Source organism: Manis pentadactyla, chromosome 10 (assembly GCF_030020395.1).
Source record: "Manis pentadactyla isolate mManPen7 chromosome 10, mManPen7.hap1, whole genome shotgun sequence".
Lineage (NCBI taxonomy): Eukaryota > Metazoa > Chordata > Mammalia > Pholidota > Manidae > Manis > Manis pentadactyla.
The window spans coordinates 103,811,129-103,834,510 of record NC_080028.1 but is presented as its reverse complement, the minus strand read 5'-3'; the positions used below and the strand labels follow the sequence as shown (position 1 = coordinate 103,834,510).

The window sequence follows — 23,382 nt, the reverse complement described above, 5'->3', positions numbered from 1 at the left end:
TGGCTGATGTGCTGATTTCTCACAGGCTTAGTCACTCTCCACGTATCCTCTTTGGAAACATGTATGTTGAGATATTTTACCCATTTTAAAACTTGGTTTATTGTTGTCTTACTGTTGAGTTTTGAGCGTTCTTTACAAATGTTGGACAAAGTTGTTGGTTGGATATGTGATTCGCAAATGTTTTCTCCCTGTGAATTATCTTGTCATTCTCTTAGCAGTTTACAGAACAAAACTTTTTAACTTTGATTCACTCCAAGCCACCAAAATGTTATTGTATGGATTGTGGGTTTTGTGACATGAAGAATTCTGCCTAATTCTGGGGTCACAAAGGTTCCCTCTTACATTTTCTTCTGAAAGTTTTAGTTTCAGGTTTGACATTTGGGTCTGTGATGCATTTTGATTTAATGTTTGTATAGGATGGGAAAGTAGATCCAGGCTCTGCCAGTTTATGTTTTTCACCAAGGTTGGGAAGTTTTGGCCATCGTTTATTATTTTTTGCTCTGATCTGTCCTCTTGGGATTCCAGTGGCAGGAACATCAGGGCTTGGGCAGGCCTGCAGGTGCCCCAACTGCTCACCCCCAGCGTCGCTCTCTGCTTCTCAGAGTGGATGATGCTCCTGACACAGAGCCCAGGGTCCTGAGCCTCCTTTGTCATTCGGCTGTGAGCGCACCCTGTGACGTTTTTATTTCAGATATTGTAATTTTTCTACTATAAAATTCCCACTTGTGTGTATTTTCTGGTTTCTGTTTCTGTGCAGAAAAATTCCATCCCTCCATTCATTTCAAGATTGCTCACCCTAACCTCGGTTGGATGGGTGGAACAGCTGTTGTAAAATCCTCATCTGATCATTACACCCCCTGGGGCCTCCTGGGGCTGGCACAGACGCTTGCCTTTCTCCTTGTGTGCCGGTCACATTTTCCTGTTTCTTTTGTGAGTCCAGCGACTTAGGATCCAGTCCCGGGCTCTTTGAATGTCACGCTGTCCGACGCAGGGCGTTTCGTACCCCAGGGATGCCGCTCTCCTGCGGGCGGGGGCTCCAGCGTCAGGGAGTGTCCAAGCCTTTCCCAGCTTTCCTGAGCCTGGGACATGGGTGGGGCCTGTTCTCCGGTCGAGTCGGATCCGCTCCTGCGGGTGTGGGGCGGCGCCCTCCTGCCCCCCATTCTCGGATTCCTTCCCAGGCCTGCCCTGCCTCATGGCTGGAGAGCTAGTGCCCGGAGACTGGCCCACCCTCGGGTCAGGACTGCAGTCCAGGGAGGAAGAAACCGCACACAGCCTACCCTGGCCTCAGGGCGATGTTCAGGCTCCAACCCCAGCTCCCTGCCGGCTGCCCGATCCGCCAGGACCTTTCCGGTAACCTGTGGGAGAGACAGACCGCAGGCGGCTCCCCATCCTTGGCCGTCGCCCGGATGCAGGACACGCATCCTCTAACTGGCCACCTTACTGGGCTCTCACGAGTTCTGCTGCTCTCCAGCTGACGCTGATACCTACACAATAGCACACGGACAGGGTGTACGTACAGCGTCCGTTTAGTAGTAAACACGATGCCACTGCCCCGCTCCTGTCCTCCAGCCCCCTCCATGACGTCCGAATTGGCCACGGTTTTCATCACCACTGCCTCTCCTTGGGACTGCGCCACTAGCCCTGTGACCACTCCCCTGTAGACTCAGGACGTGTCCTATCAGCTGGGGGGCTGAGCCCCCCAGTTCTTCAGGACAGTTTGGCCATTTCTGACCCATCACTCTTTCATACAAATTCTATAATTCATTTGTCAAGTTCCACGAAAATCCTTCATGTGTTTCCAGTGATTCACCACTATATAGCACTCCCCGGCTTTGGGTTAAGGAATTTTCTTAGGTTTCACTTGTCCGGCCATTTTTATTTTATACGGATGCTACTTTTCTGTTAAATGCTTTTCCTTCACCTATTGAGCTGGCCAAAGATTTTTGTCCCATATTCTGCTACCATGGAGAAATGCACACATGCTAATGTCAAGCATTCTTTCAACCCTGGGAATAAAACAAGTTTGGTGGCAATGCATTACACATATTGATTGGAGAATGCCATTATGTTTCTTTTTCTTACTGTCCTTGTCTATTTGGATGTAAAGATCTCCTACCTCATAGGAGGAGCCAGGGACTGCTGTCTTGTTCCCTTTTCTGGGAGACTTTGAAGAAGATTGGAATCATCTGTGCCTTGTTTTGCTAGAACTTGCCCATAAAGAAGGCTGCACCTAGCTTTTATATTATCGGAGTATTTCTAAAATTGACTAAATTTTTGTTGTTATTACAGTTCAGGTTATAGCTTTTGAATCTGTTTTGGTAATTTGTGTGTTCCTGGAAACGTGTCTATTTCATCTAGATTTTCAATTTTATTGGCAAAAAGATGTTCATATTATTCCCTTATTAACTTTTAAATCTCTGCTGCCATCTGAGGTAATGTCCCCTTTCTTAATTCTAATAGTTTTGTGTTTTCTGTCTTTTTAAATATCAGTCAGTCTTGTTCCAGGTTTACCATATCCAGCTTGGTTAGGGGTTGCAAAAGACCCACTTTCTCTTTATCACTACCCCTACCCCCTGCCCATATCTTAATTTCCCATTTTATTCATTTCTGGTTTTATCTTATTATTTTTCCTTCATTTTCTTTGGGTTAATTTTGTTGTTCTTTTTCTAACTTCAGTTATACTTAATAATTTTTTAGTAAATAATTTTTATATTCCAATATATGCATTTATGATTATAATCCCGCCCAGGTACCAAATGCTATTATTATATTCACCATCATTTGTAGGTATTTTTATTGTTTTGTAGCCTTAAGTGTTTTTAACTTTCCATCATGAGAAATTTTTACCCATGAGCAATTAGAAGCCTGTTTTTAAGTTTCCAGATTAAGGTTTTTAGGCTTTAGGGTTTCTTTCCTTGGTACTGATTTCTAATCTCCTTGTGCTGTGAGCAGGGAATGTCCCTTTCCTGCTACTTGTTCACCCCCTCCCACCCGGGGAGATTTGATTTCTGGCAAATGTGGTCAACTTCAGAGCATGCCCTGAGCACTTAGAGAGAAAACAGTCTCCAGTTATTGCACGCGGTGTTCAATAAACATCATAGGTCAGTTTTGTTACTTCTGTGGTTCAAACCTTCTAGATCCTTCCTATGGTTATCTGCTTGTGCTGTCGGTCGCTGGAGAGGCATGTGTCTCCCAACACACTGGTGGGCTTGTCAACTGTTTCTTGTAGTTCTTGAAATGCACATCCGGTGTAGCAGAATATAGTCAACCCACATTATTACCCATCATCAAAAGCCAGCTGACAAGCTTGGATGCCCCAGCTTGAATCGTTGCCCTGGCAGCTCACGTGCTCTTGTGTCTAATGTGTCAGATTTGTGTTTTGGGGTATTTTAACCCTCAAGTGGCCACTGTCATCATGGTTTGTGCAGATGTTTTATGCCTCACACATGTGGACATGGCTGTTTGTCCACGGAGGCAACAGAAAAAGTTTATGACCTTTTCTTGCCATTCCTTCTGGCATCTCAGACTGACTTCTGGAATCGTGTTGCCTCCTCATTTTTTTGAATGATAGTTTTGTTGGAAATACAATTATACAGCTTTTCTGTAAGCTATATTCCTTCTAAGCTTGGAAAAGTGTTTTTGCTTTCCCTGCACCCCTTCTTGACCCTGTGAGGAAGTCAGACCTAAGTCTGCTGGCAGCTGTGTGTGGGGACCTAGCTTGGCTCAGGGGCATTTCGGATCTCCACCGTGTGCCTGTGGCTTCACCCTGGTGCAGTTTGAATGGGTCTGTTTGTCCCGCTTGGGATTCATGCAGGCGTCCTTTTCCTGGAAACGGGTGTCTTTCATCAGCCCTGGGAAGCTCTCAGCCCTGGACTCCGGGGTTCATGCCCACTGCCGGCAGACACACGGCCACCTCGCTTGAACCTCCTGGTCATCACCTGCCCCCACCTCTTTTCTCTCTATGCTGCACCCCTGCAATGCTTCGGGTCCGCTTCCAGGCCCTGACTCTTCCCTCGGCCTGTTCGTTTGGGCCCCGCCCTCCACCGAACCGGCCTCCGTGTTTTCTCGCTCACTGATTTTCTAGGTCTCTGTTCAGCTGTGTTTATCTGCTGTTTCATCTTTTCAATGATGAAAAAGATTTTCATGATCATATTTGAGCTATTTTGTTCCCTAGTCTCTTCATTCTCTCACATTTTCACTTCCCTGCCTTGTATCTTCAAACACACTGAACATGCTCGTCTCCTGCGCTGCTGGGCCCACCAGTCCCTGTGGGCCGGCTACTTGACTGGATCTGCATGTCACCTTTTCCTTCTAGTATGTTCTGTGATGACACCATAACTTCACATATACACACATATGTATGTCTTTTATATAGATAAGTGAATGTTTGATGTCGACAGTGGAAATTCCGTGAGGCCTGGGCGAGAACACGTGTGTTGGCTTTGGGCCCGTACCTGGGGCACCGCTGGCCCACGTCAGGCCATGATCCTCCACTCCTCCCCGTGCTGTTTGGGGATCCAAAGCCACGTGAGGGCTGGTCAGTGACACAGATTCCCAGGGGACTTAAAAATCCAGACTTTCCCCATCTTTGCTGGCTGAGCATTGGAATGTTCCCTACTTCAATTTTTCCCCCAAATTTTTACTTATAATGGAACTACAATTGACACACAGAATTAAGTTGGTTTCAGGTACACAACAGTGATTCACAGTCACACACAACATGAAAGGCCCACCACCACGTCTACTTCCCTCTTTCACAGAGGGTGAGGGTAGCTCGTCCCGGGTCCCGGCTCAGGCGGGGGTTTCTGCCCACTCCACCTGTGTCCCCACTGGGTGCCTGGGCCCTCAGGGCACAGAGAGATGCTGTCAGAGCCCCTGAGCCTCAGTGTGTGCAGCCTCAGCACCTCCCCTGCCTCTGGGGCTCATGCTCGGCTTCACCCGCAGGCTCCCAGAAGTTCCCTACTCACCTGCAGGGTCATCCGGCTACTGAATTTACTCTGCAGGGAGTGACCTCAGGGTCTTGGGTCCAGCTTCTCAAAATTTAGCTCATGTCAGGATGTCCTGGAGAGCTTGTTAAAGGTTGGTGGGCCCCATGCCCAGACTTTCTGACCACCTTGGGTGTAGACTGAGATTTTGCATTTCTAACAAGTTCTCAGGTGAGGCCAGTGCGGCTGGGCTTGAGCGCACCTGGGCTGCATTCACCTGCTGATGTTTCAGAGCACCTGAAGGATGAGCATCCCCTGTGGGACTGGGCACCCACCACTACCTCAGTGGTTTCCCATTAAGCTGAGGTTCCCGTCTTAAAAGACACGATCATGGCGACCTGCCGACTTCAGCCCACCTCAGAGTCACCTGCATGGCTCACTCAAACACTTCGCCCTTGCTGTCAACACTAATACTGGTGCCAAAGAATCAGCTGTAGAGTTTACACATTTCATCAATACTGTTTTTTACATAAGGTCTGCCTTTCATTTATTTCGTCTTACTGCAGGTGTGTTTGAGGTCTAAGTTCTCGGGTTTTATTATTGTTAGTAGGTGGAAACATTTGATCCTATGCATTTTTCTTTTTTGAATTGGACCTCGTAAGTTTACATACCTAACATCCTCTTCATCATTGCAGAATCTAAGGGGTTTATTTCCTGACTCAAGGCTTATTTAGGAGATTTTAGAAGTCTAATTTAATTGTAAAATGCTTATTAACTATAAGCTATATTGCATTGGAGTTTGAGAATGTAGTCCATGTCACAAATACTGATTTTTTTGTTTCAATATATTGTCAAACTTACTAAATGTTACAAAGGACTCAAAAGGTATATTCTCTGCTTGAATAAAAAACATTAGAACATATTTGTCTCAAGTAAATCCTATTAATTAGGGTTCTAATTCTAGCTTTTCTTATATGTTGCCTCGAGTGAGTCCTGTGATGATGCCTGGCTCACTGTCTGAGGGTTTCCACTCCAGAAGCTGCCCCTGACGCTTCCCCAGCACAGCCTGCAGGGCACCTAGCCTGGCACAGCCACGGGGTGCCTGCCTTCTTGAACCCTCCCTCCCCGGCACACAGCAGCCCCTCCCCAGCACACAGCAGCCCCTCCCCAGCCTCAGCCGACTTGCCGCCCCCTGCCTGGTGCCCTCGGAGTTCAACTTCCATCTTTATAGATGTTTTCCTGCCTTTTGTGTTAAACCTCCCCTGCTTAAATTACTGTGTGGCTTGTCTGATTAGATCCAGATCAAAATGTGAAAAATAAGAGCAAATAAAGCCCAAAGCAAGCAGCAGAAAAGAAACTATTAAAAAAAACAAACAGAAATTGGTGAAATTGAAAAGAAAAAATAACAGAGAAAAATCAATGAAACTGAAACTTGGTTCTTTGAAAAAGTAACACTAATAACTCTTAAGCCTAAGAAGGAGGAGGAAGAGAGGAAACAATCACCCATATCATAAAGAAGAAAAAGGACATTGTTACAGTCCCTTCAGACTTCTAAGGCCATAGTACGGCTTTGTGCTCATCAGCTCTGTGACTTAGATCACACGCTTTGAAATAACAAACCGCCACAGCGCACGCAAGAAAAAAGTCAGCTGGATGGTCCTGCATCTACTGGAGAAATGAAATTTCTACTTAAAAGCATTGCAGAAATGGAGCCTCAGGCCTGCGTGTCCTCACCGGCAGAGTCTACCAAATAACACCAAGTCTACACAGTTTTTTCAAAAGTACAAGAGGTGGAAGACTTCACAGAACGGTTCAAAGACATTACAGGGAAAGTTCTGACTTTGCTGCAGAACATAGGCCCCAAATCCCTTAGAAAAACTAGTGGATTGAATCCAGCCATATCTGAAAGGATCGTCTCTCAAGACCAAGTGCGGTTTATCCCAGGAAGGAGAGGTTGCTTCAACATTTAAAAAAATCAGTGTAATTCACCATACCAACAAAAGAGAGAACCCACAGGATTACCTCAACAGATGCAGGAAAGCACGTGTTGAAACCCCTGGACTGCACAGCCCGCTCTCTGAAAGCCACGCGCAGAGCGGTACTTTAAGGCAAGGAAGCAAAGCCTCACAGGCACGTCCTAGCAGCAGGGCGCTGAGCACGTGGACTCCTTGCTTGTAAACAAAGTTAAACACCACTCGCTCCACCTTCCGAGTCAAGTGGTGCAGATTTTAGCCAAAGCAATGAGGAAAAGAAAAAGTAATAAAAAATTGGATTTGAGGAAGCAAACTGTCTTCACATGCAGATGTGATGTGAGCAGAGTGAATCCAAGAGAATCCGCAAACTGTTAGAATCAATTACGGACGCAGCCAGATTCTCTTACACCTTATTACCAGGCTTAATATAAAGCTACAGCAGTTAAGATTGTGGACTTAGTGATCCGTGGGGCCCAATCTGGAGCCTATGGGGAGACCACTGCATATGCAGCCCCCTGATTTATGACCATTGAGTGTCCCAGAGTGAGCAGATGTCCACAAGACCTCAAACCAGATGTGAAATTTGGGATGGTTCATATATCCAAACGTGAAAGCTAAACTAGAGCTTCTAGAAGAAAACGCAGACAGGTATCTGTGTGGTCTCGGCTGGCAGCCGTCTTAAATAACAAAAAAGCAGAAACCACTACAGGTGATGATGAATGAGACAATTAAAATTAGACATGTCTGTTTATCAAGAGACGTTAAGAAAATAAAGAGGCAAGCCCAGAGCCTGGGGGAAGTTACCTGTGATCTGGATGTCTAACAAAGAATTCACATCCAGAATATGTAAGGGACCTTGCAAGAGCCAGGAGATGCCGCGGCTGTGAACGGGGGCAGAACGACCCCTTCCAACTCCAGGGGAGCACAGAGGTGCTTGGCATCATCCCTCTGTCCAAACCAGCAAAAAACTGAACACACTGACAGCCGACAGCCATTCTCAGGCCCGTCAGAAGCACGGCCACAGGGCAGACCCCTGCCCCAGAGGTGGAGGCAGGCTACGGCAGAGAGCCAGGGCTTCAGTCGCAGCCAGGTGGGACTCTGTCTCCCCACCACCTGGAGGCCTGGAGGGCGCCTCAGGGGAGGTGCAGTCAGTGGCCCGGCACCACCTGGAGCTCGCCAGCCCGGCTGCAGAGGCTCGGCTGCTTAGGGCTGTGGGGCCGAGTGGCCTCTGACTCGGGGCCTCAATGCCCAGAGGGCGCACACGCGGGCTCTTCACAGGCTGGATGGGCCCAGCCCCGGCCCTGCTCAGGGGATGCCGGGATGCCCGGCAGCCACATGATGGCTCTGCAGGCAGGGCAGGGGCTGCCACCTCTCAGATGTTTACCGCCACCGCTGCGCGGGTTGTGCCGGGGGGACAAGGATATCCCACCTGAGTGTCCACCGTGCTCCGCGTCAGCTACATCTTGACAAGGCCAGAAAAGCTCCAGAGCTGCCGCCCCCTTGGCGGCTGGGCTGACCAGGTAACTTTCTGAAATGTCCTGTTTTAGGGGCTGGGTCACGCAAGTGTCCAAAGTCGTCATTTACAAGGTTTCCTTTGTAAATTTTACTCCAGAGAAAGGAACTGTGAATGTGCAGCACCTCTGGATAATCTCACAGACGTGAGGTGCCCGGTGGAGGCCGTGCTGTCTGTGATCTGCTCTGCGATGTGTTAAGCAGACAGACACCTTGATGGAGTGAGGCACAGAGACGTGAAAAAGCAGACAGGGGAAAACATCTGGCAGCTTCAAGGTGGCGACTATATGTGTTCGTTGTAAAATTCTTTCATCTTTGCTAAATGTTTTTCCATCATAAAAAGCTGTAAAAAATAACTCCTTGCAGCCATGCAGGAGGATGAGTTACAGTGGTGAGGGGAAGGTCAGACACCAGTGGACATGTACTGTCCAGCTTTGTTCATATAAAATTCAGAAGTGGGCAACCCTGCTCTGGAGTGACAGGCCATCGCCAGTGGGTGTCGTGACCGGGTCTCCGCACCGGCCCAGCGTCCTGTTCGTGCTGGAGCAGGGACAGCCACTCAGCTGCACTGTGATCTGGGCAGGTATGGCTGTTGTGCTTCCATGAAAACTCACATTATAAAAGCTCTTAGGAGAACGGGAACAGGCTGGAACGTCCTTAGGCTGACGAATGGGCTCCCGCCCACTGCCTGGCCTACCTACAGTCTGTAGACACGGGAAGCATCCTCTTTAAAACAGGAAGTCAGTGTGAGAGCCTCGGGGTCCCTCGTGTCCCCCACAGCACTGTCCTCACCTCTGTGCCATCACTAGGTCCCTCTGGGACAGACTCGGTGACCCAGGGGAAGCACAGACGCCCCAGAGGACTTCCTCACCCCTACTCATTGAAGCCTGACCTGTGACAGGGCAGGTGGGGTGGGGGTGGGGCTGCCAGGCAGACAGGCGCTTAACAAACGCTGCTGAGATAGTCCTTCGTGCGGAAAAGATGAAATTGGATTTCTGTCTCACGCCATAAATAAAAGCCACTTGCGGAAGACAGTGTGGGAGATCATCTTTATGACCTCACTGTGTTGAGGTGGTTTGCTTAAACCAGACGCCAGAAGTGCCAAGCATAAAATAAAAGATGGATAAATAAAACTACACCAACATTGAGAACTCTGTTTATCAAAAAACGCGGTAAGGTGGGTACAAAGGTGAGTCACAGAATGGGGGGAGCTGCTTCCATAGGCAGACCCACAAAGGATTAGGATCAGTGTGAGGAGCTGTGAGGGTCAGAAAGGAAGAGGCCCACCCCTGCAGGGAAAAGGGTAAGAGGCGGGGATGGGCCGCCCACTACAGCGGGACATGGTGGCATACAAGCATGGTAGGATGCCCGACTTCCTTGGCACTTGGGGATGTGCACGGGAGACCCACCAGTCACTGCGTGTCCCCACTCGAGTGGCCAAACCCAGGGAGTGAGCCGGTGCAGGCTGCTGGTCATGCAGTGCCTCGCTGGTGGAACGTGAGGTGGTTCGGGCACGGTGGGGGACAGTTGGGCTTTGTCTTGTGTCGGGTGTCCCCGTGAGCCTCCTCCTCCTCAACCCTGGAGAAAGTGTGCTCCTGAGCCGGTGCAGACTCTCCGGGACGCTCATGGCATGTGGCTTTCAGTAGCAAAAAGCTGGAAAGGGTCCCAGGGTTCACCTGCTGGGTGGGTAGATGAACACTTTTTGTGTATTCCTATAGTGGAGTACAGGTAAGCCCTAGAAGCATCACAGAGTGGGGAAAAGCAAACTGCGTGATCACATACAGTACACTCGGAAGGTCTCACGTAGGGCCACCGGGGCTCGGGGCCCACTGGCGGGCTGAGCTGGGAGAGGCTTGCCTGGTGCACACCCGGTGCCATTCTCCAGGGAGTGTCACACTGCATGACCCAGTTAGGCGAATGCAGCAGCGGAACGTGTGATAGGCCAGAGTGCCAGGAGCGTGTGTCTCCTCTCTCTAGAGCAACAGCTGGGGTTTCATGCAGTCAGATGGCCTCGCAGAAACACTTAGCCTTAGTTCTGGTCAAACCCACTTCGGTGCTTACCAGCAAGGCTCCTGATTTAGTCTTGCTCTGCGGCAGGCAGGAGTGTCTGTAGGAAGATCCAGGGGGCTTTCTGAGTGCCGAGGCATTTCCTGAGCTCCTGGGGGCCTGGGTGCCCTTCTTTGCTTTAACACACGAAGCCCAATGCTGAGCTCACGGTCCACCTATCACATCTGCCCTGCTGGCCCCTGGGCTCACGATGAGGGTGGGGGCCAGCAGGGCCATTGTTTCCTGTGCAGGGAGGCCACAGTCCAGCCTCGATGATGAGCTCTTCTAGGGCGGCTCTTTCCCCACAGAGGGCTCCTTTCCCTGGAAGGCATCACTGCACGGAGGCCACCAGGGCCACCTCCTCCTTGGGGAGCACCAGGATGCCCCCAAGACCCTGTCACCATGTCCTCTCCCTCCTCCCAGTTCTCCCTGCTGGGCTGTGCACGGCTGCCTCCCCAGGTGCTCTGTTCCACCCTTCCCTCTGCATTTCCTAAACCCTGAGCTTCACCCATTCCCATCCCCTTGCGTTTTCCTTGAAGATGGCACCTTGGCACAGAGGTTTCCCAGGGAATCAGAGTTTCTGAAGGGTCCTTAGTCACCAAGCAGAGGTGGGTCCCGGAGCCCCTTGCTGGTCCAAGGATGAGAGGAGGTGCCGTGGGCTCTGGGCATACCAGAGGGACGGCCCTCGAGTCACGTGCTTGTGGTGGCCGTGTTGCTCTCGGCCTTGGGCTGGGGATGAGGATGGGGGTGAGTGAAGGTGATACCCACGGTGGCGGACGAGTCTTGCCTGATGCGCGAAGTCAGTGGGGCGGCTGCACGGGCCCCAGGCAGGTTGTCCCCTGCAAGCTGCGGGATCCTTAATCCCTGAGGGGCTATTCCAGATGGGGGGAGGTCTCACTGCTCTGTGTCCTCTAATGATAAATATGCTAATCTTTGGAATTAAGCATATTCCCTAAATATTTAAACACTCACACAATTAATGGATCTCAACTCAAAATATTGACCAATAAAATGTCCCAGATATTTAGGTATTGGTTATAAACTTTAATCAAGTGGTTCTAAATGTTTAATTAAAATCACACGCTAAATGGGTCAGATTCGCTTAGTCACTTTGAATGCCTTGACAACCAAGTGAGACCCACAGGCTGTGGGCTGAGCGTCCCCTGCTCCTCATGTGCCGAAGTGAAGCCCTGTACCCCGGTGTGGCTGTATGTGGAGGTGGGCCTTTTGGAGGCCATTGAGGGTAAAGGGGGCCACGAGGGCGGGGCCCTGACCCCGGGGACTGTGGCCCCCTGCAGCAGAGGCGACACCAGCATTCTGTGAGGTCACAGCGACCCAGGAGGCCCTCGCCAGGAGCAACAGGTGCCTGAAAACACACGCCCGCTGTTTAAGCTGCCCCATCGGTGGCGTGGCACTAGGAGCCTGAGCAGACCCCACACAGATCGTCCTGAGGACCTAGAAATGGGGGAGTTGGGGCCCGGCCTGGCTGGTCCTGTGGCTTCATCACAGGGTGTGTGAGGGCTGAGCCTGTGGTGTGAGCCTCAGTGGAGCAGCCCTCATCTGCTCACCAGATGCCTATCCCACACATGCTCTTTGCGCTGGTGCTCACGGGGCCCTGGGCTGCCTCTCTGGGGTCGCTGCTATCTTCCGACCAGCCTGGCCTGCAGGGTCCCACTCCCTCTCAAACTCACCCCAGTCCTAGGGCATGGGCTCCCCCCAGGGGAGCATTGCCGGGAAATCAGTCCATCTACATCTGGGCCTGCAGGCCATCAGCCCCAATGGACAGACTGTGAGCCAGACGGGGACGGTCACAGCCCCTGGGACCGCAGCTCTGCTGGGGTCCCAGGAGGCGAGGGCCGGCCCGCGGGCTGGTGCTCCTCCTGGGGCTGGAGTTCAGCATCCTTGGCACACATGGCGTCCACTGTCACCCCTCTGCCACCCACCCGGCTGGCTTCCTTGCTGCCTCTGAGCTGTGCACTCTGCTGAGTCCTTCCCATTCTGGGCCCACTTCCCAGGAGGCCCCCCAGCTGCACAGTTGGCCTCCTGTCTGTCCATAATCCCCTGCACCTGGCCAACCGCATGGGGTTGCTCTGCAGAATCTCTGGGCCTGTGTCCCCAGAGGACGATGCCCTGGGGAGCGCAAACTGGAGAGAGGTCATTTGTGTGTGCCAGGACCTCTGGATATCCTTGCCCTTTAGCCCTGAAGATTCCCCAGGGGGTGTTTGTGACCTCGTGACCGTGTGGCCAGGGCACTCTGGGCAGCACCGCCAGTGACAATAATCATAACAAGAAGGGGAAACTGATTCCCACAAAGGGTAGGAGCACAGCAGCCCACAGGCTCTGCTGTTGGAGGCGGTGACTCAGGTGCTGGGCTGGCACGTCAAGGGACCCGAGACGGCAGAACAGCATATGCAGACGCTGGCTGGGCACATGCCCGAGAGCGTCAGGCCCAGGAGGAGAGGCAATTGTGCACACACGTGCACGTGCGGGCAGTGCACACACGCGTGCCCAGGCATCCATGGGCACAGGCCCGGAGGGCAAGACATCCAAAGTGCGCCTGGACTGTCTCTGGTGATGGAGCAACAAGCGGTCTCCCTTCTCTTCTTGGGGTGTTCCTACATTTTCCAGTGGCCAGACATGAATGCTATAAAAAGGTATCCCAGCTATGTTTGTTTTAAGTAGAAAAACCACGGCCACCCTGCCAGGGCTGCCGTGGGAGCAGCTGGGAAGGCCAGGCCCCCGTCGTGGCTGCTGTGGGACCCCTGGGTGTTCCGGCTCTCAGGGCTGTGTGCCAGGGAGGGGAGCCCGAGCTGGGCCCCTCTCGCCACTTGCTGGGGGGCCCCCAGTCCCTGTGTCCCACAGGGCCCTCCCGCCTTGGGCCAGTTCAGAAGGGGTTAAGGATGCCACCGATGCAAATTAGATTTAATTAATCCTTTCATCAGTTGCAAATATACCTTCTGAACCCTATTAAAAACATGAATATGCAAATGAAGACCTTTTTAAATTCTCATTTTCAAGGACGTGGTGTTGGGGTTTGATTAGTGAATTCCGTTAACAGCCTGTAAACCTGGTGCAAAATTTAATTTCCATTTTAAGTTAAAAAAAAGCAAGAGAAAAAAGGCATGAAGGCTGTTGGTAATTGAGCTAATTATAGTGTTGCACTAAAGAGGCCACACATGGAGCCTGGGCCGGGGAGGGGGCTGCCAGCGATGGCCTCAAGCTGCCTCTGCCACCCCCCACCAGGCCCTCATCAGTCCACTTTCCACATGTGGAGACTGAGGCTCAGGTGGGGGACACCTGCCTGGAGCAGCGTGCGGGTCGGGGTGGAGCCAGCATGGAGCAGCTGCCTGGTGTCCAGGCCAGTGCTTGGCTGTTGTCTGGAGGGAGCTCGGCTCCGACCAGTCTTTGGACGTGGCTCACTGCTCCCTGGCTCTGCCAGTTTCCACGCACTCCTGGGTGACCTGCCAGGACGGCCGCTTCTGTTATTAGTCAAACAGGGACACAGTCTGATGGTGCCTTTCACATGCTTGTGTTCGCCAGTGAAGACTGAGCACCTGAGGGAGCCAGGCAGTCAGGGACCGGGGCCTGGGTGGACAAGGCGAGGCCCCCGTTTTGCCAAGCAGTCCTGGCCTGGACAGTGGCCGTGGAGCACCTGGCGTGTGGCTGGTCCAAACTGAGAGAGGCGGGAAGTGTAAATAAGACGCTGGATTTCCAAAACCCAGGGCCACAAAGTGTGGTAAACGAATGTCTTGTTAATTATATTGATCACAAGTTGATGTAACATTTTCGATGTATTGGGTTAAATGAGTGCATTAAAATTAATTTCAACTGTTTCTTCTACAGTTCAAAGGTGGCTGCTAAAAAATTTTCAATCATATGTGGTTGTGTTATTTCTATCAGTGCTATTCTATGGGTGCTCAAGATACTACATGGGTGAAAAAGTATACAGAATATACCATGTATGGTGTGTATTATATACACATATAACATGTAAACTACTATTTGTAATATGCACACTATCCGTACATGTGATATGCATTCTCTACTTGTGATATGCATGTATCTTACAGACCATACGTATGAGATGTGCATGCTCCATACACTCCATGTAACATGCTACACCACATGTGATTTGTCTGTATTATAAATACGCATAAAGTAGGTGCCAGGTGGGAATAAGTGCCATAAAGAGTAAGTCTGGTGCAGGGGATGGGGGCAGGCAGGGTCCACATAAGTGAGGGTGTCTTAGCTGATGTAACCCAGGACCACACACCTGGGGCTTAAACAACAGAAATGTGTTTCTCACAGGTCTGCAGGCTGGACATCCCAGACCCAGGTGTGGGCAGGGCCAGTTCCTCATGCGCCTCTCCTGGGTGTGTGGGTGCCGTCTTCTCCCCATCCTCACATGGCTGCCCCGCTGTGCGTGTCTGCATCCTGATCGCCTGAGGACACCAGCCCTGTGGAATCAGGGCCCACCCCAATGACCCCACGTTACCTTAAATCACCTCCATAAAGGCCCTGCTCCAAATACAGTCCCTTCTGAGTACTGGGAGCTGGGGCTTCAACATGTGGGTGCTGGGGGACACAACTCAGCCCATGACAGGTGAGCCAGGAGAGATGGGAACAGCAAATTGAGCCTGGGACTGGCACGTCCGAGGGACGTGGGGGTCCAGGAGGTCTCAGAAATACTGACCAGTCAGAAACACTCCCATACCTACTGCTCATTCTTGAAAAGTAAGGGTTGGCAAATGGTATGCTGAGTAGGGTGGGGACAGGACTGGCTTATTTATTTGAATCTGGAACTTAGTTTTCTGTCTGTTTTGGTTTGGCCTGGCTTGTTTTTTACAGTAATAACCAAAATGGTCTGGAACTATGGAAGTGCTGAGAAATGCTGTCCCCTTTATTTTAAAGCAAGGATTTGGTGTTTTGGCAGTTATCCTATTCGATAAATTTCTTTTACATGTTTTGGAAATAACAAAAACCCAATGAAGTACATCAGTAGATGCTTTCATGGAAAATTTCCAAGACAATTGTTAAGTGAGAAAACCAAGCTGCAGAGCAGTCCAGGTATTTTAAAAACCACACAAACCACTGAAAGCACACTGTATTTTGTAAGTCCACGTGGCAGGTGTGGATCCGCACCCCCCCCAACAGGAGGGGCTGGGATGCAGCCAAGGGACTTTTTCTTTTTATTCTACATTTCTATGGTTGGAAGGTTTTTACATTTAAAATGCATTAAAATTGTACAGTTAGAGAAAATGTAAAGTGAGACAGACAGCAGGTTGGGCCAGATGGTGTCTGCATGAGGCCCCACTGCTCATCCTTGGCTTTCTTGTGCTGTGTGACTGTAGGCAAGGCCCCAACCCTCTCTGGGCCTGAAACAGGAATTTAAGCAATTTGGGAAAGCCACCTGTCCTCACTGCACACACATGTGCACGTACATGTGATAGTCACGCATGCACACACTTATGCAAACACACACACATGCACAGCCCTGCATGTACACACATGCACACACTCCCACCTGCGTGGCCCTGGATTCTGTGCTCTCTGGGCCCGAGTACCCCTGCCCCCAAGGCTGCCCTGGGACAGAGGCCCAGGCTTTGCTTAGCTCTGGCGTCCTGTGACCTTTATCCCTGAGGGAAATGGGCCAGTTTAAGCCAAAAGCTGGGGTTGTGAAGGGCTGCGGACTGGTCAGGAGGCCTGGGTCGGGTCCAGGCTGGACACGGAGTCGCACATGACCTGAGGCAAGTCCCTGCCCTGACTGGACTTTGGCTTTCTCCCCTGACAATCCCAGCGTGCAGGATCATTATGGGATGGGCACAAGCTCACAGTTGGGAGGAGTTTTGTAAATGGGGAAGCTTTGATCTGGGGAGAGCTGTGCAACATGGAGCTGCGCCCGAGTCAGATGCAGTTTCTGGTTCAGCCTGTGGAGCTGGTTCCCAGAACGCGCGTCTAGCCAGCTGCTGCTGCTGGTCGCAGTCCACACCATCCTGAGGAGCTGGAGGGCCCAGTGATTTGCTCACCTCCAGCACAGGAGGGAGAGCAGCAGTGATCAACGCTTACGGGTCTCCCTGGCACCCGGGCAGGGTCCCGCAGAGACCCCAGCAGGCGGCGCTGTACCCCTTACCCCTGGAGCCTCGGGAGCTGGAAGGGGCCCTCAGTGCACCAAATCCTGTTACACCCTGACAATTAGAGTTCATTGCTGTGGCACTAATCCCTTAGAATTAGTCATTAGCAGCTTAGAACCACTTAGCATCGGGGGCGCCCACTAATGAGCTGGCGGAAGTGGGGTCTGCCAGAGCTGGAAGTTCCTGTGGCCTGGCGGGGAGCTGGGAGGAAGCACGGCCCCAGGCTGGTCTGTGCCTCCTCCCCTGGTCATCTGTGCCCTGGAGGAGGATGTGATAAACTCCTCAGGGCAGGTGATGTAGTCAGCTGTATCTCTGCCCCCAGGTCGCCCCAGGCATGCTATCTGGAGGTGGGTGGGCCTCCTGGGCCCCGCCTGTCCACCCCGGGCTGGCCCACATGTGGGCACTGGGTGGGAGGCCGGTCCACACAGACATGCTCTCAGCACACCTGGGCCCAGCTGGCTGGCCTCCAGCTGCTCCTGGGCATGGGTGGGGGTGGAGAGGAGAGAGAAGCGTGGTCCCCCAGCCCCATGGTCCCAGCCTTTCCTCCCACAAAGGCTCAGAGTAGAGGGAGGGCAGTACCAGGCTCAGAGAAGAGGCCTGCAGGCTCAGACCCCTGCCCCTCAGCCTGGAAGGCTTCAGGTGGAACAGAGAGAAGGTAGGGGCTCTGCTCTGTGCTGGCGGTTCCCAGCACCTGGAGCAGCACTGTGCACACGGCCATTTGGACAACACAGCCTGAGTGAAGCACTGAACGAATGTGCTTTGAGGTCTGCCCTGAGGCCCCCAGCTGGGGACTCACTGTGACCCCCAGGACCCCTGTGAGCAGCTGCTTCCAAGGCTCAGCCCACCTCCAACGCGGGGCGGCAGCTCTGACACAGTGACACTGCCCCACTGGTGATGATGGAGGCTGGTGGGGGACTTGGCCCCAAGGTGAGCTGGCGGGGGCTCTCGAGCAGTGTGAGGACACTGGAACTCATCTGAGGGGAGTGGGCTGGCTGAGCCCCACTCAGACTGGCTGTGTCTGCGACCAGCAAAGGCCCAGCGTTGCACTGTGACCTCATGAGCAGGGTCCCTGGGTCCTGCAGGAACCTTGCAGTCATGCAGCCGCCCCTGCTGGTGAGCCGGGGCCAGGCCAGGCCCGCTCTCTGTGAGGCACATGCTCACGCTGTAAGCTCAGGACTGGGCAGCTCCGACCCGAACACAGGTCTCCTCTGGCCCTTCTGGGAGTGCAGCCCCAGCCTCCCCAGGTGCACATCTGGAAATGGCATGCAGGGCACTCTCTGCCGCACTCCCAGGCTCTGGGGATCAGCTGGACCCTGGCCTGACCCTCCCCTGGCGCAGCCCCAGGACTCACCCGGCGGAGCTGGCTGGTGAGGTGGGGCCAATGGCTGCTCTGGCTTCCGATACCAGGAGACCCGTCGGTGCCTGGCAGTGATGGGTGGCAGGCACTGCCCCAGCCCCCTGAACTGAGCCCCTGGACAGTGGGCCCTTCCCTCAGTGTGGGCCCCCACGTGTGCCCACCCTGAGCCCTGGTCTGCAGGGACCTTGGCCTAGGGATCTGGATAGAGAGGGAACCCAGCCTGCCAGGAGCCCCCCCAGTCCAGGAGGCTCCATGCATCCCCCAAACCCTAGTGTGACAGGTTGGAGGTCGGTGTCCTGAGGTCACTGAATGAAGGGGAGAGCATGCCTGTGGGCAGCCCTTGCTGCCAGCATCCCCAGAAGGGGCCAGCTCCCCAGGTCGCAGATTGTGAGGGTCATTGGTCGGTTTGGCGGGTTGGGACCTGAGGACGCGCAGCCGTCCCATCTGAGTGCCTGCTGTATGCAGGCTGCGTGCACATGTGCAAGGCACACCTCTAACCCTCGGGGAGCAGAGGCTGGCGCCGCTGCATCCTCTGGGGCCTCCCTGGGGCTTGGACCTGTGTGGGGCTTTTGAGTGGCCAGGGGCTGCCCTGGGGCCAGGATGAGTGTCAGCACAGCAAGCTTGTGACATCGGGGCTCAGACACACACCCATATGGTGAGCCAGGCGGGGTGGCAGAGAGAAAGCTTTATTTCATAAGGACCCAGGGACTTTGCCTGGCCGCCCCAGGTCCACCCACCAGGCTCCTGGCATGTGGGTGGGGGGACAGTTGGGGGAGGTGACAGGAAGCGGGCCCACCCCCAAACACTGCCCTTCCAGGCCACCTCCAAGAGCAGAATTTTCCAGGAAGGAAGAAAAGAGAAGGTGGTGGCCCTTCCCACCGAGTGGGCAGCCCTGAGCATCATAGCGCCTGCTGGCTAGAGGTGGGCCCTCAGGGTCCTGAGCATGGGGTGCAGGCTGCCTGGGCAGGGTGACTGGGACAGGGCTCAGCGACCCCATCGCACCATGCTGCTGCCTGCCTGGCTGAGGAGGCCATCTGTGTTGGGGCGAACGGGTGGGATGGGCAGCTGGCCCTGTGGGGCAGGTCCTGGCCAGCTGGCTGCCCCCGCCACCTCCAGAGGCTGAGGGGACAGCCGAGCCCTGCGCGTGGCAGCAGGCTAGGCCACGGTCTGGCGGCTGAAGAGGTCGAGCGTGAGGGCACTGAGGAAGGCCGGGATGCTGTCCTGGCGCAGCAGGTGCAGCTCAATGAGCTCCCGTACGGCACCTGAGAACTCCGTCTCCAGCAGCTGCATCTTGGCGCCCGCGGGTCCTGTGGCCTGCAGCGTGGGTGGGAGACACGGAGCAGGTGTGAGGAGGTGAGGGGCCTGGGGGCCGGCCCCTCCAGCTGCCCCAGGAGGGCTGGCCCGGCGGGGGGTTGGGCCAAACCCCTCAGGTCTGCCCAGGCAGGCCGGCTGTCCTGGCTTCCGCTGGCCCACCAGAGCTGGGCACAGAGAGGGAAGGCCTGCCCCACGCCCAGCAGAGCCACATCCTCCAGGGGCAGGCCCTTCCTGGTGGGTGGGGTCTTGCCCTGTTTCTGGAATCTTGAAGACTGGACGTGGGGCGAGGACCCCAGCTCCCCGGGTCAGCTGCCCCCCATCGCCAGACCCCCCTGCCCTGAGAACAGTGAGAGATGGGGATGCTCCCACCCGCCACCCTGAGCCAGTCCACAGAGGAGCGGTCAGGCCCGGGTCACGATGGGGCTGCCACGGCAAAGCCTGGCAGATGGCCCTGGGCGTTCTGTGCAGACACACAGGACTGGGCTGGGCGCGGCCAGCGCAGGGCTCCTCTGGGGTCAGCCAACCAAAGTCAAACTGGGCCTCCTCCTGGTCACGTGGCCTCGGCCACAGAGTGGAGGGGGCCCACCTGGCAGCGCTGCTGGGAAGCTAACCCTCATGGGTCTTGCCGGAAATGCCCCTCTGTTCCTTAGTTTCCCTGCCTGTGTAACGAGGGAGGATCTGAAGCTCTGCTGGCCTGCAGGTTCTGGGAGTCCCACCAGGGGCCAGGACAGGAAAGGCAGCAGGGAATGGGGCTGGGGGGGCAGGCAGCCCTGGGGAGCCTGGGTGGGGGAGGGGCACCAGCTCCAGGAACATGGGGGCCGGGCCATTCCTTTTATTGCCTCCTCAGACCAGTGTTGCTTTTAACTGGGGAATGCCAGGAGGTAGGGCGGCCCACGCCACGGTGACTCGGGAGAGCAGTTTCCAAACATGAGGTGACAGGGCAGGGCTCCCCCAAGCCAGCTGGTCGTCCCCTTGTGTGCAAACGGGGGCAAAGGGCTCAGGGCTGGACCGGGGCGTGGCAGAGCTGGGCCTGTGCCACAGGGCCAGGCAGCAGGAGATGCTCCCAGGTGAGTGGAGGACAGGGTGCCCAAGCATGGGGGCAGGGGGTTCACAGTGCCCCCATCGTCCCTCCCTCCCACCCTCCCTTCCCCCTGGGTGCCTGCCAGCAGCCCCCCACACCCCCAGACACCAGGAGGGGCTGCCAGACCACGGCAAACACCCAGTTTGGAGAGTTCCCAGGTTGGAAGGGACACCGCCAGGGCCATACGTAGTGACGCATGTACACTCCTGACGCTGGGGCCCCTCCGCCTCATGCAGCTCCCTCCAGGAAGGCTTCTCCTTGCCAATCCCAGCCTGTCTGCTGCCCACCTCCTGGCTCTGCCCCCATGGCACTCATAATGACACCAGTGAGCACCAGTGCCTCCTGGGTCCGAGAGGCAGACAGGTTCTCTCAGCCTGCAGAAACCCCACGAGATGCAGCCTCTCCAACCATGTATCTGGAATTTACTGGCAACTCCATGAGCTCAACCACAAAGAGAAATGATCCAATTAGAAAGCAGGCCAGTGAGCTGGTGGCAGAATTTCTCTAAGAATATACACAAATGGCCAGTAACCATGCACAACAGCACCAGGGCAGCAGTCATTAGGGAAATGAATTGGAGGCCATGGAGGGCCACCTCTGCACCCCCAGGGATGGCTGTAATCCAAGCCAGACAGTAACATGTGCTGGTGAGGGCTGGGGGCTCCTCGGACAACCCAGCAGTTCTGCTCCTGGGCACGTGCCTGAGACACAGGAGGGCACATGCCCACATGCTGTGGACACGAATGATTGCAGCAGCAATGTTCACAGGAGCCAGGACGGGCTGGGTGGGTAGGTGAGCCAATGGTGGGGGCCGTCAGGGGAACGCTACTTGGCCACGAAGGAATGAGCAGGATATGGGCTGCACCGTGAATGAGCCTTGAAAACACGTGCTAAGCCAGATACAAAGACCATGCGTGTGATGTACTTGCATGAAGTGTCCGGGACAGGCAAACCCGCGAGACAGGGTGTTAGGGTGGCCAGGGCGGGGGGTGCAATGGGGACTTGGGAGGGAGGAAGGGGAGTGACCACCGTGGGTACAGGGCGTCTCTGTGGGCAACTGTGGTGGACTGAAGCTCTGGACACCGAGCAGCTGGACTGTGTGTGTGAGGGTGAACTGCAACTCAGCAGGTTTTTATTGGAAGAGCTCCCTTCTGCCCAGGAGCTGGTGGGCATTCCCCACCCCCCAGGAACTACAGGGCAGGCTGCTCTGGGCCTCTGTTGGTTCCCACTTGCATGTGAGATGAGCAGGCCTCACGCCAGGCCCATCCTGATGAGCGTAGAGCCCACACCTGCCCCCAGTGTCCCCTTATGCAGCACCCCCCAACCTGATGCCCAGAGCAGACCAGGCCTGGACGGGCCCTGGGGGTGGGGGTCCCTCTGGGAGGCCAAGAAGGGGCTGGTGCTGGTTCCAGCTCTGCCCCGGTGGCCCTCTGACTTCCAACCCCAGGGCTGCTGTGGCGCTCCAGGCAAGGGCCTCCCTGTCTGCTCCCTCACTGTCTCCAGGCCTCGCCTTCCCCCCTAGGCTGCCGACCCTGCTCCCTGCTGTCAATGCGTTTAGCCTTGTCATAGTTCAACACAAACCATTTTTAAACAAAAGTAAGAGAAACCACTCTGACCTTTTACCAAGAAAATCTGTTCATTTCTGCCTTCTGCTCTTGATTCTGATTTTTCCCCTTAAATGTCAGAGTGCTGACTCTCCTGCAGTTGTTGGAGCAGGAGTGGGGGCAGGGCCGGCCAGCGGGCTGGCAGCTCTCCAGGAGGTGGTCTGCGGCAGCTCCCACTGAAGACGGCCTTAGCTGGGTGCCTCCCCGGAGCCCGGGAGTCTGTGGGGTGTTCACCAAACCTCCTGGGAACCGGGCGTCCTTCCTAGCTGCCAGCCTCACAGCCGCCAGTCTTGATGAGACGGCGCAGTGTAACTGGAAGCCCAGCCCAGCCATCCAGCATTCCCAGGGCGCCCACTTGGTGCCTAGAGGTGTTCCAGGAGGACACAAAGGCACCGGCTGTGCCCCTGACATCTGGGAGCATTGCTGGCAGCAACAGGGGGCATGCAGGAAGCCAGGTGTGACTGGGCCAGCGCGGCTTCCTCATCCCAACCCAAACCAAGGCATGTCCAGCGACTGCGGCCCGTCTGCCCCCGCGGAGAAGCTGCGCCACCCCATGCACACCCCAGGGCCTCCCTGCTTAGCCCCGCCCCTAATGGGCGCCCTCCTGTTGGAAGGCCCACGTCCCACTCAGAGCGGCAGTGTTATCAGGATGCGCTGCTGAATCATGCTGAGCTGATCAATCTCTGCCCCATGCTTGGTATGCTCAAATACCACTGGTCCCCAGGTACCTTGTAAATCACTCTAATTAGGGGCTGTTCACTTAAAATTAGAGAGCAATTTTTTAAAAAGCAAATTGCCCAGTAAGTCATGCTGGTGGTGGCTACAAATATTTATGGGCTGACTGGCTGTGCTTCTGCACTCTCTGCGCCCAGCGCGTGAAAGTGACAGGCTGCAGTGTGGCCAGCGGGCGCCCCCCAGGGAGCGAGGTACTCAGCCACAGCGAAGGTCCCACCGCTTGTAGGCTGGCCTTACCTCAGACCAGACAGCACAGCCGGGTCCGCTTTGAAGGCATCAGCCTGGACCAGAAGGCTGAGGCCTGGCTGCCATGGGAGGTATCCCCAGAGCGGTGGAGAAGCACCAGTGTGGGGGCACTGGTGGTATCTGGGCAGTGAAAGCCCCGATTTTAGGGCCAAATGGCCCTGGGTTCCTATTCCAGCTGCTGTGGTCGCTCTAAACTGAAGTGTGCCAGGCCCACGTGCTGCCTGCTCCACGGGGCTGGTTAAATGCAGTCTGGCCACCCCTCCAGCCCCCAGTGTCCCAGTGGGGGGACGGCATGCAGGCACTTCATGATGCTCCTTTAGCAGATGCCCGGAGCAAGGAGCTGCCCCCAGAGAGCAGAGACCCCCTCCCCCAAAGGCCACTGTGCCCCCAAGTGCAGGGGTGGCAATGCTCGCAGGTCATGGCGGGCGACAGGGCTCCTGTCCCATGTGCGGCCACCC

The 23,382-nt window shown here is 54.6% G+C and overlaps 1 protein-coding gene across 3 annotated transcripts in view; it reads right to left on the bottom strand.

Annotated features, from left to right (window-relative positions):
• The window catches only part of MAD1L1 (mitotic arrest deficient 1 like 1), a 415,678-nt gene that overhangs the window by 39,184 nt on the left and 353,112 nt on the right, over positions 1-23,382 (bottom strand). For 2 of the 3 annotated variants that reach the window (XM_057487453.1, XM_036932842.2), the window contains exon 17: positions 18,610-19,258. The exons of the other annotated variant lie outside the window; for it this stretch is intronic. In XM_057487453.1, the coding sequence (XP_057343436.1) occupies positions 19,185-19,258 (74 nt within the window). In that variant the 3' untranslated portion in view covers positions 18,610-19,184. Of the gene's footprint in view, positions 1-18,609; positions 19,259-23,382 lie in introns of those variants that run through there. 3 annotated transcript variants of the gene reach the window in all.